At 45.5% G+C, this 20734-nt stretch overlaps 1 protein-coding gene across 1 annotated transcript in view; it reads right to left on the bottom strand.

Annotated features, from left to right (window-relative positions):
• The window catches only part of LOC135513374 (disintegrin and metalloproteinase domain-containing protein 9-like), a 37866-nt gene extending 19623 nt beyond the window's left edge, over window positions 1-18243 (bottom strand). Inside the window, exons 1-10 of the mRNA XM_064936300.1 lie at window positions 18086-18243; window positions 13488-13597; window positions 13307-13383; window positions 12841-12919; window positions 9947-10023; window positions 5759-5951; window positions 5547-5609; window positions 5122-5193; window positions 4325-4494; window positions 3464-3554 (exon numbers count right to left, since the gene is read on the bottom strand). Of these exons, the coding sequence (XP_064792372.1) occupies window positions 3464-3554; window positions 4325-4494; window positions 5122-5193; window positions 5547-5609; window positions 5759-5951; window positions 9947-10023; window positions 12841-12919; window positions 13307-13383; window positions 13488-13597; window positions 18086-18155 (1002 nt within the window). The 5' untranslated portion in view covers window positions 18156-18243. The remainder of the gene's footprint in view (window positions 1-3463; window positions 3555-4324; window positions 4495-5121; window positions 5194-5546; window positions 5610-5758; window positions 5952-9946; window positions 10024-12840; window positions 12920-13306; window positions 13384-13487; window positions 13598-18085) is intronic.
• Window positions 18244-20734: the final 2491 nt, after the last annotated feature.

Raw genomic sequence — 20734 nt, 5'->3', positions numbered from 1 at the left:
CTATTCCCTATATAGTGCACTACTTTAGACCAGAGCCCTATAGAACCCTATTCCCTATATAGTGCACTACTGTTGATTAAGGCTCCGGGTAAAAAAGTAGTGTTTTAAAAGGGAATAGGGTGCCATGCGTTAGGGTGCCATGCGTTAGGGTGCCATGCGTTAGGGTGCCATTCGTTAGGGTGCCATTCGGGAGGAAGCCATGGTGTGTCTGAGAACAAACTGCACTATTGTCTTCTACATCTGACTGACTCATGAATAATCTAAACCTATCAGGTGGCTGACAACCTCACAACACTGACAACCACAGCCTCAGATGGTACTAGCTGTCTAGGTTACAATGATTAGTCTGCTAGGTGTTAGGGCCCTGTCTAGGTTATAATGACTAGTCTACTAGGTGTTAGGGTCCTGTCTAGGTTACAATGATTAGTCTACTAGGTGTTAGGGTCCTGTCTCTGGCTAGGTTATAATGATTAGTCTGCTAGGTGTTAGGGTCCTGTCTAGGTTATAATGATTAGTCTACTAGGTGTTAGGGTCCTGTCTCTGGCTAGGTTACAATGACTAGTCTACTAGGTGTTAGGGTCCTGTCTCTGGCTAGGTTACAATGATTAGTCTACTAGGTGTTAGGGTCTCTGTCTAGGTTACAATGACTAGTCTACTAGGTGTTAGGGTCCTGTCTAGGTTACAATGATTAGTCTACTAGGTGTTAGGGTCCTGTCTAGGTTATAATGATTAGTCTACTAGGTGTTAGGGTCGTGTCTAGGTTACAATGACTAGTCTACTAGGTGTTAGGGTCCTGTCTAGGTTACAATGACTAGTCTACTAGGTGTTAGGGTCCTGTCTAGGTTACAATGATTAGTCTGCTAGGTGTTAGGGTCCTGTCTAGGTTACAATGACTAGTCTGCTAGGTGTTAGGCTCCTGTCTAGGTTACAATGACTTGTCTACTAGGTGTTAGGGTCCCGTCTAGGTTACAATGATTAGTCTGCTAGGTGTTAGGGTCCTGTCTAGGTTACAATGATTAGTCTGCTAGGTGTTAGGGTCCTGTCTAGGTTACAATGATTAGTCTACTAGGTGTTAGGGTCCTGTCTAGGTTACAATGATTAGTCTGCTAGGTGTTAGGGTCCTGTCTAGGTTACAATGATTAGTCTGCTAGGTGTTAGGGTCCTGTCTAGGTTACAATGATTAGTCTACTAGGTGTTAGGGTCCTGTCTAGGTTATAATGATTAGTCTACTAGGTGTTAGGGTCCTGTCTAGGTTACAATGACTAGTCTACTAGGTGTTAGGGTCCTGTCTAGGTTAAAATGACTAGTCTACTAGGTGTTAGGGTCCTGTCTAGGAAACAATGATTAGTCTACTAGGTGTTAGGGTCCTGTCTAGGTTACAATGACTAGTCTACTAGGTGTTAGGGTCCTGTCTAGGTTACAATGATTAGTCTACTAGGTGTTAGGGTCCTGTCTAGGTTACAATGATTAGTCTACTAGGTGTTAGGGTCCTGTCTAGGTTACAATGATTAGTCTACTAGGTGTTAGGGTCCTGTCTAGGTTACAATGACTAGTCTACTAGGTGTTAGGGTCCTGTCTAGGTTACAATGACTAGTCTGCTAGGTGTTAGGATCCTGTCTAGGTTACAATGATTAGTCTGCTGTCTCTGGCTAGGTTACAATGACTAGTCTACTAGGTGTTAGGGTCCTGTCTAGGTTACAATGACTAGTCTACTAGGTGTTAGGGTCCTGTCTAGGTTAAAATGACTAGTCTACTAGGTGTTAGGGTCCTGTCTAGGAAACAATGATTAGTCTACTAGGTGTTAGGGTCCTGTCTAGGTTACAATGACTAGTCTACTAGGTGTTAGGGTCCTGTCTAGGTTACAATGACTAGTCTGCTAGGTGTTAGGGTCCTGTCTAGGTTACAATGACTAGTCTGCTAGGTGTTAGGATCCTGTCTAGGTTACAATGATTAGTCTGCTGTCTCTGGCTAGGTTACAATGACTAGTCTACTAGGTGTTAGGGTCCTGTCTAGGTTACAATGACTAGTCTGCTAGGTGTTAGGGTCCTGTCTAGGTTACAATGACTAGTCTACTAGGTGTTAGGGTCCTGTCTAGGTTACAATGATTAATCTACTAGGTGTTAGGGTCCTGTCTAGGTTACAATGACTAGTCTACTAGGTGTTAGGGTCCTGTCTCTGGCTAGGTTATAATGATTAGTCTACTAGGTGTTAGGGTCCTGTCTCTGGCTAGGTTACAATGATTAGTCTACTAGGTGTTAGGGTCCTGTCTAGGTTATAATGACTAGTCTGCTAGGTGTTAGGGTCCTGTCTAGGTTATAATGATTAGTCTACTAGGTGTTAGGGTCCTGTCTAGGTTATAATGACTAGTCTGCTAGGTGTTAGGGTCCTGTCTAGGTTATAATGACTAGTCTACTAGGTGTTAGGGTCCTGTCTAGGTTATAATGATTAATCTACTAGGTGTTAGGGTCCTGTCTAGGTTACAATGATTAGTCTACTAGGTGTTAGGGTCCTGTCTCTGGCTAGGTTATAATGACTACTCTGCTACACACCCACCGGTGAATACTATATACCTAGTGATGAATACTATATACACCTACTGGTGAATACTACATACCCCTACTGGTGAATACCACATACACCTACTGGTGAATACCACATACACCTACTGGTGAATACCACATACACCTACTGGTGAATACCACATACACCTACTGGTGAATACCACATACACCTACTGGTGAATACCACATACACCTACTGGTGAATACCACATACACCTACTGGTGAATACCACATACACCTACTGGTGAATACCACATACACCTACTGGTGAATACCACATACACCTACTGGTGAATACCACATACACCTACTGGTGAATACCACATACACCTACTGGTGAATACCACATACACCTACTGGTGAATACCACATACACCTACTGGTGAATACCACATACACCTACTGGTGAATACCATATACACCTACTGGTGAATACCACATACACCTACTGGTGAATTCCACATACACCTACTGGTGAATACCACATACACCTACTGGTGAATACCACATACACCTACTGGTGAATACCACATACCTACTGGTGAATACCACATACCTACTGGTGAATACTATATACACCTACTGGTGAATACTATATACACCTACTGGTGAATACTACATACCTAGTGGTGAATACTATATACCTAGTGGTGAATACTATATACCTAGTGGTGAATACTACATACCTACTGATGAATACTATATACACCTACTGGTGAATACTATATACACCTACTGGTGAATACTATATACACCTACTGGTGAATACTATATACACCTACTGGTGAATACTATATACACCTACTGGTGAATACTATATACACCTACTGGTGAATACTATATACACCTACTGGTGAATACTATACCTAATGGTTAAGATATAAAACCTATCACTACTAACCACATTGATTCCTCCAGCTGTGGCCATCGAACACACTGTGCCCACGAACGCCATGCCCAGGATCCCTCCTGCATATGCTTGCGCCAGACCACTGGGGAAACGGGGAGAGAAAAACATTACAGGACAAAGATGATCAACTAACAGACCACTGGGGAAACACAGAGAGAAAAACATTACAGGACAAAGATGATCAACTACCAGACCACTGGGGAAACAGGGAGAGAAAAACATTACAGGACAAAGATGATCAACTAACAGACCACTGGGGAAACAGGGAGAGAAAAACATTACAGGACAAAGATGATCAACTAACAGACCACTGGGGAAACAGGGAGAGAAAAACATTACAGGACAAAGATGATCAACTAACAGACCACTGGGGAAACAGGGAGAGAAAAACATTACAGGACAAAGATGATCAACTAACAGATCACTGGGGAAACAAGGAGAGAAAAACATTACAGGACAAAGATGATCAACTAACAGACCACTGGGGAAACAAGGAGAGAAAAACATTACAGGACAAAGATGATCAACTAACAGACCACTGGGGAAACAAGGAGAGAAAAACATTACAGGACAAAGATGATCAACTAACAGACCACTGGGGAAACAGGGAGAGAAAAACATTACAGGACAAAGATGATCAACTAACAGACCACTGGGGAAACGGAGAGAAAAACATTACAGGACAAAGATGATCAACTAACAGACCACTGGGGAAACAAGGAGAGAAAAACATTACAGGACATTGTTAATATGTGTACAAGTGATCACTATGGGAACTGAACCCACAAACCTATTAGGCATCATTCTCTTACCAAATGAGCCAATCAGAACCATTACATCTCTTCCACTCACACAATTAGCTGTGCGTCATCATGCCTGATCCGCGGTAGCAGTACTGTCTTCCTCCAGTTGACGAACAGTCCCAACACTTCCCCCGCAGAGCCTTCCACACTGAAGGGGTTGGCGTCCTTAAAGATCTCCAGGCCTACCAGCACCACGCGGATATTCAGCCTCTTATAGTACTGGAGACCAATACAGAACAATACGTAGTAAATATATCACGTCATGCTAATTATTTACAGACAACAGATACACAGCCACATAGTCTAGCAGACTCAAATTCAAATCTGGACCCGGTAGCTGACCTGTTGCACCCGATATAAAACTACTGTAATTATTAGAGCTCATCGTAGCCTTATGTCTCAATGAGGATGATGAGGATTAATGAAGTACATTACAGGGTAACATTGTTGTTTGCTTGAGACTGAGTAGAGAGAGACACACAGACAGACACACAGACACACAGACAGACAGACACACAGACAGACAGACACAGAGACAGACAGACAAACAGAGACACAGAGAGACACAGAGAGAGAGAGAGACACAGACAGACAGACACAGACAGAGACACAGACAGACACAGACAGACACAGACAGACACAGAGAGACACAGAGACACAGAGAGACACAGAGAGACACAGAGAGACACAGAGAGACACAGAGAGACACAGAGAGAGAGAGAGAGAGACAGACACAGACACAGACACAGAGAGAGAGACACAGAGACACAGAGAGAGAGAGAGACAGACACAGACAGACAGAGAGACACAGACGGAGAGAGAGAGGAGGGAAAGATGCTTTGTCACCCCATCCAGCAGATTGGCTAGTTCCACCATCTCCTCTCGCACCGCTGTCTCGTTCTTCTTCTTGTAGGTGTACTGTGGTCATGGTCAGAAAGAGGAAGAACTCAGTCAGCTGATCATCGTGTAGGAATACATTCTAACCCGTTGGAGTAGCATTAACCTACGATTATACATGAGGCAAGTGGCTCTGAAACCTCTCCTCGAGGACCCTCAGACATTTTCACAATTGTGTTGAAGCCCTGAACTATCCTTTCTGATTGACCTATTGAAAAGGGCTTGATGATTAGTTGACCAGTTGAATCTCTGCTGGGGTTATAGTTCAAATGCATGGAACGGCTGGGCGCCCAAGAGGAGAGGTCGGGAAACCTCTGTTCGCCTACACAAGTTATACATCATCTAGAAAATTAGAAAAATAGTAAGTATTTTACCCTGAGAAAGTCAGCAACCAACACCACCTCTACATATCTGGTCTGAGGTAGATTACGTTTTGTCTGTTCGGAAGAAGAAGAAGAAGAGAGGAAGTCCTAGGTGAGACGGGTACATTCATTCATCTCCATGTTTAGTGTGACAGACATCCAGAAGATTCCCCCTGAAAACACATGTTACATTCTGCCATGCTGTGTAACGGAAACATCCAGACCCGTAACAGTGCCGTCATCGAGAGGGAAGGGTCGAAAGGCGAGTGACTCTCGGTGCGCGACGTCTCATTGGTCACTCCACAGACAAAGGGCTCCGATTGGCTGTGCTCCAGGCGGTAGAGGAGGTGCTCGTTGTTTGGCGACTGCTTGACTGGTTCCAGCCCATAACTCTGGTTGCCAAGGAGAATGACACCCCTACGAAGAAGAAGTGCAACAGACGGATTCACAAATCAATGCTGACAAATTACTTTTCATTCACAAGATCACCACAATGGTTAAACAACACTTCCTGGAATCAAGCTGAAGTCCGCGATTAGAAGTAGAGGACAGAGAAAGTCAGGATAACTGGTTAGACAAACCAGGAAACTATTAGAGGACAGGGAAAGTCAGGATAACTGGTTAGACAAACCAGGAAACTATTAGAGGACAGGGAAAGTCAGGATAACTGGTTAGACAAACCAGGAAACTATTAGAGGACAGAGAAAGTCAGGATAACTGGTTAGACAAACCAGGAAACTATTAGAGAACAGGGAAAGTCAGGATAACTGGTTAGACAAACCAGGAAACTATTAGAGAACTGGGAAAGTCAGGATAACTGGTTAGACAAACCAGGAAACTATTAGAGGACAGGGAAAGTCAGGATAACTGGTTAGACAAACCAGGAAACTATTAGAGGACAGAGAAAGTCAGGATAACTGGTTAGACAAACCAGGAAACTATTAGAGGACAGGGAAAGTCAGGATAACTGGTTAGACAAACCAGGAAACTATTAGAGGACAGAGAAAGTCAGGATAACTGGTTAGACAAACCAGGAAACTATTAGAGGACAGAGAAAGTCAGGATAACTGGTTAGACAAACCAGGAAACCATTAGAGAACTGGGAAAGTCAGGATAACTGGTTAGACAAACCAGGAAACTATTAGAGGACAGGGAAAGTCAGGATAACTGGTTAGACAAACCAGGAAACTATTAGAGGACAGGGAAAGTCAGGATAACTGGTTAGACAAACCAGGAAACTATTAGAGGACAGGGAAAGTCAGGATAACTGGTTAGACAAACCAGGAAACTATTAGAGAACTGGGAAAGTCAGGATAACTGGTTAGACAAACCAGGAAACTATTAGAGGACAGGGAAAGTCAGGATAACTGGTTAGACAAACCAGGAAACTATTAGAGGACAGAGAAAGTCAGGATAACTGGTTAGACAAACCAGGAAACCATTAGAGGACAGGGAAAGTCAGGATAACTGGTTAGACAAACCAGGAAACTATTAGAGGACAGAGAAAGTCAGGATAACTGGTTAGACAAACCAGGAAACTATTAGAGGACAGGGAAAGTCAGGATAACTGGTTAGACAAACCAGGAAACTATTAGAGGACAGAGAAAGTCAGGATAACTGGTTAGACAAACCAGGAAACTATTAGAGGACAGAGAAAGTCAGGATAACTGGTTAGACAAACCAGGAAACCATTAGAGAACTGGGAAAGTCAGGATAACTGGTTAGACAAACCAGGAAACTATTAGAGGACAGGGAAAGTCAGGATAACTGGTTAGACAAACCAGGAAACTATTAGAGGACAGGGAAAGTCAGGATAACTGGTTAGACAAACCAGGAAACTATTAGAGGACAGGGAAAGTCAGGATAACTGGTTAGACAAACCAGGAAACTATTAGAGAACTGGGAAAGTCAGGATAACTGGTTAGACAAACCAGGAAACTATTAGAGGACAGGGAAAGTCAGGATAACTGGTTAGACAAACCAGGAAACTATTAGAGGACAGAGAAAGTCAGGATAACTGGTTAGACAAACCAGGAAACTATTAGAGGACAGGGAAAGTCAGGATAACTGGTTAGACAAACCAGGAAACTATTAGAGGACAGAGAAAGTCAGGATAACTGGTTAGACAAACCAGGAAACTATTAGAGGACAGAGAAAGTCAGGATAACTGGTTAGACAAACCAGGAAACCATTAGAGAACTGGGAAAGTCAGGATAACTGGTTAGACAAACCAGGAAACTATTAGAGGACAGGGAAAGTCAGGATAACTGGTTAGACAAACCAGGAAACTATTAGAGGACAGGGAAAGTCAGGATAACTGGTTAGACAAACCAGGAAACTATTAGAGGACAGGGAAAGTCAGGATAACTGGTTAGACAAACCAGGAAACTATTAGAGGACAGGGAAAGTCAGGATAACTGGTTAGACAAACCAGGAAACTATTAGAGAACTGGGAAAGTCAGGATAACTGGTTAGACAAACCAGGAAACTATTAGAGGACAGAGAAAGTCAGGATAACTGGTTAGACAAACCAGGAAACTATTATGAAATGATGAAGCCCTCTGATTGGAACAGAAGAGGACTGGAGAACCCTCTGATTGGAACACTGGATGTGGAATAAAACACAACCCAGATGTGTTTTATTCTACAAGTCTACAAATACAAAAGCACATGGTCCTCTGTAGTTCAGTTAGGAGAACGCGGTCCTCTGCAGTTAGGAGAACGCGGTCCTCTGCAGTTAGGAGAACGCGGTCCTCTGCAGTTAGGAGAACGCGGTCCTCTGCAGTTAGGAGAACGCGGTCCTCTGCAGTTAGGAGAACGCGGTCCTCTGCAGTTAGGAGAACGCGGTCCTCTGCAGTTAGGAGAACGCGGTCCTCTGCAGTTAGGAGAACGCGGTCCTCTGCAGTTAGGAGAACGCGGTCCTCTGCAGTTAGGAGAACATAGCCTCAGGCCCTCTGTCGTTCAGTTAGTAGAACATGGCCCTCTGTCGTTCAGTTAGTAGAACATGGCCCTCTGTCGTTCAGTTAGTAGAACATGGCCCTCTGTCGTTCAGTTAGTAGAACATGGCCCTCTGTCGTTCAGTTAGTAGAACATGGCCCTCTGTCGTTCAGTTAGTAGAACATGGCCCTCTGTCGTTCAGTTAGTAGAACATGGTCCTCTGTCGTTCAGTTAGTAGAACATGGTCCTCTGTCGTTCAGTTAGTAGAACATGGTCCTCTGTCGTTCAGTTAGTAGAACATGGTCCTCTGTCGTTCAGTTAGTAGAACATGGTCCTCTGTCGTTCAGTTAGTAGAACATGGTCCTCTGTCGTTCAGTTAGTAGAACATGGTCCTCTGTCGTTCAGTTAGTAGAACATGGTCCTCTGTCGTTCAGTTAGTAGAACATGGTCCTCTGTCGTTCAGTTAGTAGAACATGGTCCTCTGTCGTTCAGTTAGTAGAACATGGTCCTCTGTCGTTCAGTTAGTAGAACATGGTCCTCTGTCGTTCAGTTAGTAGAACATGGTCCTCTGTCGTTCAGTTAGTAGAACATGGTCCTCTGTAGTTCAGTTAGTAGAACATGGTCCTCTGTAGGTCAGTTAGTAGAACATGGTCCTCTGTAGGTCAGTTAGTAGAACACGGTCCTCTGTAGTTAGTAGAACATGGTCCTCTGTAATTCAGTTAGTAGAACATGGTCCTCTGTAGGTCAGTTAGTAGAACATGGTCCTCTGTCGTTCAGTTAGTAGAACATGGTCCTCTGTCGTTCAGTTAGTAGAACATGGTCCTCTGTAGGTCAGTTAGTAGAACATGGTCCTCTGTAGGCCAGTTAGTAGAACATGGTCCTCTGTAGGTCAGTTAGTAGAACATGGTCCTCTGTAATTCAGTTAGTAGAACATGGTCCTCTGTAGGTCAGTTAGTAGAACATGGTCCTCTGCAGGTCAGTTAGTAGAACATGGTCCTCTGCAGGTCAGTTAGTAGAACATGGTCCTCTGCAGGTCAATTAGTAGAACATGGTCCTCTGCAGGTCAATTAGTAGAACATGGTCCTCTGTAGTTAGTAGAACATGGTCCTCTGTAGTTCAGTTAGTAGAACATGGTCCTCTGCAGGTCAGTTAGTAGAACATTGTCTTCTGCAGGTCAGTTAGTAGAACATGGTCCTCTGTAGTTAGTAGAACATGGTCGTCTGTAGTTCAGTCAGTAGAACATGGTCCTCTGTAGTTCAGTTAGTAGAACATGGTCCTCTATAGGTCAGTTAGTAGAACATGGTCCTCTATAGGTCAGTTAGTAGAACATGGTCCTCTATAGGTCAGTTAGTAGAACATGGTCCTCTATAGGTCAGTTAGTAGAATATGGTCCTCTATAGGTCAGTTAGTAGAACATGGTCCTCTGTAGTTTAGGGTTAGTAGTATTATTCTATATAAGTGAATGAGAGACAGACCTGAGGCCTGAGCAGGTGCTGAGGGCGACCAAAGATTCTTCATGATCCTCCACATCCCCATGGTAATAACAATGGACCTGCAACACACACACACACACACACAGCTATAAACAGGCATGTCTTTTAAAAACACCACGTGGAAATATACAGCCATAGCGTATGCATGTTAAGTACCAGTCAAAAGTTTGGACACCTACTCATTGAAGGGTTTTTCTTTATTTTTACTATTTTCTACATTGTAGAATAATAGTGACGACATCAAAACGATGAAATAACACATATGGAATCATGTAGTACCCAAACAAATCTAAATATATTTAATATCCTTCAAAGTAGCCACTCTTTTCCTTGATGAAAGCTATGCACACTCTTAGCATTCTCTCAACCAGCTTTATGAGGTAGTCACCTGGAATGCATTTCAATTAACAGGTGTGCTTGGGCCAAGAAACACAACCAATGGACATTAGACTGGTGGAAATCTGTCCTTTGGTCTGATGAGTCCAAATTGGAGATTTTTGGTTCCAATCTCTGTGTCTTTGTCAGATGCAGTGAAGGTGAACGGATGATCTCAACATGTGGTTCACACCGTGAAGCACGGAGGAGGTGGTGGTGTGATGGTGCTTGGCTGGTGACACTGCTTGTGACTTATTAGAATTCAAGTCACACTTAACCAGCATGGCTGCCACAGCATTCTGCAGAAATACACCATCCCATCTGGTTTGCGCTTAGTGGGACTATCGTTTGTTTTTCAACAGGACAATGACCCAGCACACCTCCAGGCTGTGTAAGGGCTATTTGACCAACAAGGAGAGTGATGGAGAGCTGCATCAGATGACCTGGCCTCCACAATCACCCGACCTCAACCCAATTGAGATGGTTTGGGATGAGTTAGACTGCAGAGTGAAGGAAAAGCAGCCAACAAGTACTCAGCATATGTGGGAACTCCTTCAAGACTGTTGGAAAAACATGTCAGGGGAAGCTGGTTGAGAGAATGCCAAGAGTGTGCAAACCTGTCATCAAGGCAAAGGGTGGCTACTTTGAAGGATATTAAATGTATTTTTGTTTAACACATTTTTTGGTTACTACATGATTCCATATGTGTTATTTCATAGTTGTGATGTCTTCACTATTATTCTGCAATGTAGAAAATAGTAAAAAGAAAGGAAAACCCTTAAATGAGTAAGTGTGTCCAAACTTTTGACTGGTAGTATATGTAGCCCCCCTCGCATCCTGCCAGCCCTCCACACCCAGCTCGTCAGTCCCCTCCCAGCTCGTCAGTCCCCCTCCCACCCAACCCAGCTCGTCAGTCCCCCTCCCACCCCACCCAGCTCGTCAGTCCCCCTCCCACCCCACCCAGCTCGTCAGTCCCCCACCCACCCAGCTCAGCTCGTCAGTCCCCCTCCCACCCAGCTCAGCTCGTCAGTCCCCCTCCCACCCAGCTCAGCTCGTCAGTCCCCCGACCCACCCCACCCAGCTCAGCTCGTCAGTCCCCCTCCCACCCAGCTCAGCTCGTCAGTCCCCCGACCCACCCCACCCAGCTCGTCAGTCCCCCGACCCACCCCACCCAGCTCGTCAGTCCCCCTCCCGCCCAGCTCAGCTCGTCAGTCCCCCTCCCGCCCAGCTCAGCTCGTCAGTCCCCCGACCCACCCCACCCAGCTCGTCAGTCCCCCGACCCACCCCACCCAGCTCGTCAGTCCCCCTCCCGCCCAGCTCAGCTCGTCAGTCCCCCTCCCGCCCAGCTCAGCTCGTCAGTCCCCCTCCCGCCCAGCTCAGCTCGTCAGTCCCCCTCCCGCCCAGCTCAGCTCGTCAGTCCCCCTCCCGCCCAGCCCAGCTCAGCAGTCCCCCTCCCGCCCAGCCCAGCTCGTCAGTCCCCCTCCCACCCAACCCAGCTCGTCAGTCCCCCTCCCACCCAACCCAGCTCGTCAGTCCCCCTCCCACCCAGCTCAGCTCGTCAGTCCCCCTCCCACCCAGCTCAGCTCGTCAGTCCCCCTCCCACCCCGCCCAGCTCGTCAGTCCCCCTCCCACCCAGCTCGTCAGTCCCCCTCCCACCCAGCTCGTCAGTCCCCCTCCCACCCAACCCAGCTCGTCAGTCCCCCGCCCACCCAGCTCATCAGTCCACCTCCCACCCCACCCAGCTCGTCAGTCCACCTCCCACCCCACCCAGCTCGTCAGTCCCCCGACCCACCCCACCCAGCTCGTCAGTCCCCCTCCCGCCCAGCTCAGCTCGTCAGTCCCCCTCCCCGCCCAGCTCAGCTCGTCAGTCCCCCGACCCACCCCACCCAGCTCGTCAGTCCCCCGACCCACCCCACCCAGCTCGTCAGTCCCCCTCCCGCCCTGCTCAGCTCGTCAGTCCCCCTCCCGCCCAGCTCAGCTCGTCAGTCCCCCTCCCGCCCAGCTCAGCTCGTCAGTCCCCCTCCCGCCCAGCTCAGCTCGTCAGTCCCCCTCCCGCCCAGCCCAGCTCAGCAGTCCCCCTCCCGCCCAGCCCAGCTCGTCAGTCCCCCTCCCACCCAACCCAGCTCGTCAGTCCCCCTCCCACCCAACCCAGCTCGTCAGTCCCCCTCCCACCCAGCTCAGCTCGTCAGTCCCCCTCCCACCCAGCTCAGCTCGTCAGTCCCCCTCCCACCCCGCCCAGCTCGTCAGTCCCCCTCCCACCCAGCTCGTCAGTCCCCCTCCCACCCAGCTCGTCAGTCCCCCTCCCACCCAACCCAGCTCGTCAGTCCCCCGCCCACCCAGCTCATCAGTCCACCTCCCACCCCACCCAGCTCGTCAGTCCACCTCCCACCCCACCCAGCTCGTCAGTCCACCTCCCACCCAGCTCGTCAGTCCACCTCCCACCCGAGTCTCCCTTTACAATCCACCCAATGTCATTCTGTAATGGAGTCTCTGCTACTTACATCAGGTTTAGGATATGTAGGCGTCAGATTCCCACTGGCATCATGGGAAAACTGAACAAAGCTTTTGGATAAAAACTCTCTGATGACAAAAGAAGAACAAATACACTGATCACTCCACAAGAATAGAATTGTGTGACCTTAAGGTCATTACCAGTACGTAAGGTCATTACCAGTACGTAAGGTCATTACCAGTACGTAAGGTCATTGCCAGTACGTAAGGTCATTGCCAGTACGTAAGGTTATTGCCAGCACGTAAGGTCATTGCCAGCACATAAGGTCATTGCCAGCACGTAAGGTCATTGCCAGCACGTAAGGTCATTGCCAGTACGTAAGGTCATTACCAGTACGTAAGGTCATTACCAGTACGTAAGGTCATTACCAGTGCGTAAGGTCATTGCCAGTACGTAAGGTCATTGCCAGTACGTAAGGTCATTACCAGTGCGTAATAGAAAATAAACTGACATACGTGTTCTTTTGTAGATGTAGGAAATGTTCCTTGTTGTCGATGATCAATGAATAAGAACGTTCCTCGGGTTCTTCAGTCTGAAATGAGTTCCAACACAACACAGTCACATGACAATACACCAGTGGTCATGTACCATCATGTGTGAAACCCGGAGTTGAGGGACCTGTAGAGGAAACCTTACCTTTCCCCAGTCAGGAAGTCTGTCGGCATTTCTTGCCCATCTCCTGTGAACACGCTGAGGCTTTACAACCGTGTAGCTGGAAAGTTTAGATGTTTGTCCATTGAAAATATCTGAAAAGGGTAGAAAGAACAGCCATGAACTAGTGGCCAACCCGTGTTCCGGTGGCCAACCCGTGTTCCGGTGGCCAACCCGTGTTCCGGTGGCCAACCCGTGTTCCGGTGGCCAACCCGTGTTCCGGTGGCCAACCCGTGTTCCGGTGGCCAACCCGTGTTCCGGTGGCCAACTCGTGTTCCGATGGCCAACTCGTGTTCCAGTGGCCAAGATGACACACAGCCAAAGTCTAACCGGCCAATCAAACAAAACAGCTAATTCATCAAGTAAAAAACAATCAATCTACTGAAATGTGTCAATGATGACACACTGGCATGGTCCCAAGTGAAATAAATGAGTGGAAAACCTGATGCATTGCTGAGTATTGGTGACTCATGAGGTGCTGTCGACATTGAAGCCGACCTGAAAGGTGAATGGAGACGGACTGATCTACGAGTCACCTTGCATCATAAATACAGGGCCTCGCAATTCTCCTTGGATTTCATCACATTTTATTGTGTTACAACGTGGCATTCAAATGGTTAATTGTCTTTTTTTTTTATAAACAATCTACACAAAATACTCTGATGTCAAAGTTTATTTTGTGAACATTTTTTTAAAGATTAATAGAAAATAAAGTCTTCGCATAAGACTTCCTTGAATCAATACATGTTAAAACAAAACACCTTTGGCAGTGATTCCAGCTGCGAGTCTTTCTGGGTAAGTCTCTAAGAGTGATTCCAGCTGCAAGTCTTTCTGGGTAAGTCTCTAAGAGTGATTCCAGCTGCAAGTCTTTCTGGGTAAGTCTAAGAGTGATTCCAGCTGTGAGTCTTTCTGGGTAAGTCTCTAAGAGAGATTCCAGCTGCGAGTCTTTCTGGGTAAGTCTCTAAGAGTGATTCCAGCTGCAAGTCTTTCTGGGTAAGTCTCTAAGAGTGATTCCAGCTGCGAGTCTTTCTGGGTAAGTCTCTAACAGCGATTCCAGCTGCGAGTCTTTCTGGGTAAGTCTCTAAGAGTGATTCCAGCTGCGAGTCTTTCTGGGTAAGTCTCTAAGAGTGATTCCAGCTGCGAGTCTTTCTGGGTACATCTCTAAGAGTGATTCCAGCTGCAAGTCTTTCTGGGTAAGTCTCTAAGAGCTTTACCACACCTGTATTGTGCAATATTAGCCATTATACTTTAAACTCTGTCAAGATGTTGGGAATCACAGCTCAATAGCAGTTTTCAAGTCTTGCCATTGATATTCAAGTAGATTTAAGTCAAACCTGTAACCTGAGTGGCCAACGTTCACTGACTTCATGGTAAGCAACTCTAGTGTGAATTTGGCCTTGTGTTTTAGATTGTCCAGCTGAAAGGTGAATTCCTCTGCCAGTCTCTGGTGTAAACCAAACTGAAGCAGGTTTGCCTGTGCTTAGCACAATCCCATTGATTTTTATTCTGAAAAACTCCCTAGTCCTTAACGATGTCAAGCATACCCATAACATGATTCAGCCTCCACCACCATGCTTGAAAATAAGGAGGTATTCCAGGTGTCAGCATGCTTAAGTTTCGCTGGCGCCAAGCCGAGCTATGCTAGCCGAGCTATGCTAGCCCAGTTATGCTAGCCCAGCTATGCTAGCCCAGCTATGCTAGCCAAACGAGTCTGCTCACATACTCCCATAAAAGATATTCACTTGAAAAACATGAGCCAGTATACACTTCCTAAATATAGTCTGAATTCATCTTAAATTCATCTAAAATGACTCAAGAAATCTGTCATTCATTTTGACTTTAATTTCAAGGAGATTGTAGTCGCGCGATTATTGCCAAAACTAACACGAATGTCACAAAATGTTGTCATAATATATGCACAAACAGTTCTGACCTGTTTCGACAGGGAGGCATGCGGACGCCTTAACTTAGTGATGTGTTGCCCCAAATTATTTTGGTGCATTTGGACAAAAAGTGTTTGTTTTTTAAAAATGTTTTTAACAGTACTTCTTGTTGCCTTGTTGTTGTTCTTGATGCATGTTTTGGAATATTTTTTATAATGTATACTTTTTCAATGTCATTTCAGTCGTTATCGTTGAGTCACTACAATGTTGATTCATCCTCAGTTCTCCCGTCACAGCCATGCTTTAAATCACCAATGACCTCATGGTGACATCCAGGTTAATTCCTGTCCTGCAGCTCAGTTGAGAAGGACGACTATCTTTGCTGTGTCTGGGTGGTTTTAATACATCATCCACTGCATAATTATTAACTTGACCGTGCTGAAAGAGATATTCAATGTCTGATTTGTTATTGTTACCCATCTACCAATCACTGCCCTTCAATGTCTGATTTGTTATTGTGACCCATCTACCAATCACTGCCCTTCTTTATGAGGCTTTCCAAAAGCTCCCTTGGTCTTTGTAGTTAAATGTGTGATTGAAATTCAATAGTTGACTGAGGCTCCTTACGGACGGATGTACATGTATGACAGAGGAAGTAATTAAAACAAAAACATGTCAACCTCTTATTTCACACAGAGTGAATCCATATAACTTGTGTGTGACTTCTTCATCCAAATTTGACTCATGAACTAATTTAGGCTTGCCTAAACAATGGGGCTGAATACTTATGCAACCACAATATTTAAGTCATCTATTTTGAGAACATTGTTGTGCATACGGAAAATGCCAAGATGATTCATCCACCTGATAGGTGTGGCATATCAAGAATCTGAATAAACAGCATGATCATTACACAGGTGCACCTTGTGCTGGGGACAATAAAAGACCACTAAAATGTGCAGGTTTGTCACACAACACAATGCCACAGCCGTCTCAAGTTCTGAGGGAGCGTGCAATTGGCATGCTGACTGCAAGAATGTCCACCAGAGATGTTGCCTGAGAATGTTATGTTAATTTCTCTACCAAAAAAAATGCCTCCAACATCGTTTTAAAGAATTTTTCTATTACGTCCAACCGGCCTCCCAACTGCAGACCACGTGTTACCCCACCAGCCCGGGACCCCCACATTTCTGTCTGTAATAAAGCCCCTTTGTGGGGGAAAAAAACTTTCTCTAATTGGCTGGGCTTGGCTCCCCCGAGGGTGGGACCATGCCCTCCTAGGCCCACCCATGGCCGAGCCCCTGCCCAGTCATGTGAAATCCATAGATTAGGGCTTGATACATTTATATCAATTGACTGATTTCCTTATATGAACTGTAACAAAGAAAAATCATTCATGTTGTGGCATATAGTTATGTATTGTGTAGGCTGCTATCTTAATTGAAATAAACGTATGTGAGGGGGAAATAATTGCCACATTAGCTACCACCAACAACACCATTCTACAGCTGCCCAGTGGGAAGCACCTCGGGTTCAGCTTTCTCCTGGCAGATATCGTCTGTGCTCTCATACTCCCGAAACACAGAGGCTTGAAAAACTAGAAGAAGAAAAACGCAGCAATATTACTGTTGTTTGCCTCTCTTGAGCCACCGTAGCAACAACATAGCCAGAAACATTTCCTAAAAAAAGGTATATATTAATCTTCGACATTCATAATAGACCGTCTGCAACTCTACACGGAAATTTTAAAAGTTCCCCGTTTCCATGAATTGAGGAAGTAGATAACACTTCTCTGTGCCAAACAGTATCTAACCTGTAACTCCCAGTAACATATACCACAAATATTTGTTTAAATGAAATCAACTGTATTTATAAAGCCCTTCGTACATCAGCTGATATCTCAAAGTGCTGTACAGAAACCCAGCCTAAAACCCCAAACAACAAGCAATGCAGGTGTAGAAGCACGGTGGCTAGGAAAAACTCCATAGAAAAGCCAGGAACCTAAGAAGAAACCTAGAGAGGAACCAGGCTATGAGGGGTGACCAGTCCTCTTCTGGCTGTGCCAGGTGGAGATAAGAAACCTACAGAGGAACCAGGCTATGCGGGGTGGCAAGTCCTCTTCACATTATCTGATGTAACAATCTGTAGCGAGTTCTCTTGGCTTCCAGAACACAAAAACTAAAGTAAACTTCCCACTTTCTATTTCTTAACCTTAAATAAAAATAGCAAAACTAAAGAAAATATTTAAAAAATGTTAGTCTCTTAACAAGTGAAATTACATTTTTCAAAATGTATATATTTTTGTGGTGTGCCACATTCCATGTTGTATTTGTTGAGCCGACGTTTCATATTCGGTTCCACGCATCACAAAGTGATCCAGGATCAGCTCTTACATCACAGCCCAAACCTTCAGGCACATCGGAAACAATAAGACCGAGCCTGGATCAGAATTTATAACAAGCGCTAACAAAAGTAATTATTTTGTGCGCAAGCACAACGTGTCGCGGATAGTTGTGAAATAGCCTCTATTAGCGGTTAATAAGTAGAGTTAAACGGTATGATAGACAAAGTAGCCTTGTTATCAGGTAGGCTACATTTCACAATCAAATTCCCGAGGCATTGTAATCGCAACAGGTACCAAGCGTAATGAAGAAGGTTAACACCGAGGCAATAAAAAATACATCTCAATCTCTCACCCACCTTTATTGTTCTCGGTTCCAACGATGCAACAAATTAGAAACACTAAAGTAACTACACTTTTCGCCACCATGATCCTTGCTACAACATTTGCCCATTGACGACAGCTGTGGAGGCGGACAGGGCAGGTGAGAAGGCTCGGGGGGGGTGCGCCGGTGAGCCAGAGGGGGTGTGTCTAAAGTTACTCTTCTTCTGTGGTGTTTATCTGCGTTTGGAATCCAACGTTATGGCGCATTACCGCCACCTACTGTACTGGAGTGTGGGCCAGAGAGGACCGAAACTAAATTCAACCTGTCAGCCCCAGTTATCTTTAATGTTTTTACGAAACGTTGCAAACTATATCTACTGATATTCACTTTTTTTTTAAATCTTCTCTCATCCCAGCTAACATAAAACCATTCCCACAACTTTAGAGAACGTTCCCTTCAGAGGAGCTCCATAGGTCGTTACCAGTTTCATAGGAACGTTTCCTGGAGGCCATTCCCTTAATTTCTAATAGATCGAACCCAGAAGGTGTTAACCATGTTCTCTGAACTTAACACATTCATGTTCGTAACATGTTTCATGGGAACCTTGCAAGCTCATTCATGTGTCCAGTTTTCTGTGAATTAGGAGAATATCCCATCAATGTCCCACCAAACATTTTTATTAATTTTTTTATTTCACCTTTATTTAACCAGGAAAAGCCCATTGAGACAGAGAGAGTCTCTTTTTTAAGGGAGACCTGACCAAGAAGGCAGCAACAATCAATACATTACAGAATTAAAACATACAACAATACAATACAACATGATCCAGACTAAAACAAGCATTTACACTCCTCTGTAACAGAGTCTCCCAGCAATATTTTACATTCATTCAGAGGCAGTAACATATCTAGATGGAGCAGGGATTGTAGATTATTCCATTCAGTGGCAGTAACATAACTAGATGAAGCAGGGATTGTAGACTGTTCCAGAGGAGGCTGCGTGATTAACAGAGTCCAGTCTCTGTTAGACAGAGGAGGCTGTATGATAAACAGAGTCCAGTCTCTGTAAGACAGAGGAGGCTGCATGATAAACAGAGTCCAGTCTCTGTAAGACAGAGGAGGATGTATGATAAACAGAGTCCAGTCTCTGTTAGACAAAGGAGGCTGCATGATAAACAGAGTCCAGTCTCTGTAAGACAGAGGAGGCTGTATGATAAACAGAGTCCAGTCTCTGTTAGACAAAGGAGGCTGCGTGATTAACAGAGTCCAGTCTCTGTTAGACAGAGGAGGCTGCATGCATATACAGCACAACAAGTCACCATAATTAATTACAGAGAGAAAAGTGGCCTGAACAAGCTTCAACTTGTCATCCAATCAGATATCTCGATATTTTGTAGGATGACACTTTTTCATTGGATGAACCACCAGATGTGACCATGCTAACCTTCTCTGGCAGAGTTCAGGCTCTGGTAAAGGTCATGAATTTAGTTTTTTGTACATTCAAGACCAGATTTTCACGGCCAGTTTGAGTCCATAAAGGGAGGCCTGCAGTGACTGAATAACAATGTGGAGCTCTTCAACAGCCTGAACCAGAGATGTAGTATAGAAGTGGGGGGCTTTCTCCCCGAGGAACATAGAAGTGGGGGGCTTTCTCCCCGAGGAACATAGAAGTGGGGGGCTTTCTCCCCGAGGAACATAGAAGTGGGGGGCTTTCTCCCTGAGGAACATAGAAGTGGGGGGCTTTCTCCCGAGGAACATAGAAGTGGGGGCTTTCTCCCGAGGAACATAGAAGTGGGGGGCTTTCTCCCCGAGGAACATAGAAGTGGGGTGCTTTCTCCCCGAGGAACATAGAAGTGGGGTGCTTTCTCCCTGAGGAACATAGAAGTGGGAGGGCTTTCTCCCCGAGGAACATAGAAGTGGGGGGCTTTCTCCCGAGGAACATAGAAGTGGGGGCTTTCTCCCGAGGAACATAGAAGTGGGGGCTTTCTCCCCGAGGAACATAGAAGTGGGGGGCTTTCTCCCCGAGGAACATAGAAGTGGGGGGCTTTCTCCCCGAGGAACATAGAAGTGGGGTGCTTTCTCCCCGAGGAACATAGAAGTGGGGGGCTTTCTCCCTGAGGAACATAGAAGTGGGAGGGCTTTCTCCCCGAGGAACATAGAAGTGGGGGCTTTCTCCCTGAGGAACATAGAAGTGGGGGGCTTTCTCCCTGAGGAACATAGAAGTGGGGGGCTTTCTCCCTGAGGAACATAGAAGTGGGGGGCTTTCTCCCCGAGGAACATAGAAGTGGGGGGCTTTCTCCCTGAGGAACATAGAAGTGGGGGGCTTTCTTTCTGAGAAATACTAAAATAACACCTTTTGCATAACCTGTAAGTAGGACTGGGGGGTCTGACCAGATAGAAAAGAGCAGAAGCTTTGGACTATCACCTGTTGGGAACACAAAGCTTTTTCACTTATGGGTGGCACAAATTGGGATAAGGGGGAGGCGAATGGGCAGGGTATATGCAAATTAAATATCAAATCAAATAAATCAAATCAAATTGTATTTGTCACATACACATGGTTAGCAGATGTTAATGCGAGTGTAGCGAAATGCTTGTGCTTCTAGTTCCGACAATGCAGTAATAACCAACAAGTAATCTAACTAACAATTCCAAAACAAATTTCTTATACACAGTGTAAGGGG

Source organism: Oncorhynchus masou, chromosome 24 (assembly GCF_036934945.1).
Source record: "Oncorhynchus masou masou isolate Uvic2021 chromosome 24, UVic_Omas_1.1, whole genome shotgun sequence".
Lineage (NCBI taxonomy): Eukaryota > Metazoa > Chordata > Actinopteri > Salmoniformes > Salmonidae > Oncorhynchus > Oncorhynchus masou.
The sequence above is the reverse complement of the archived record's forward strand: the minus strand, read 5'-3'. Positions and strand labels throughout refer to the sequence as shown.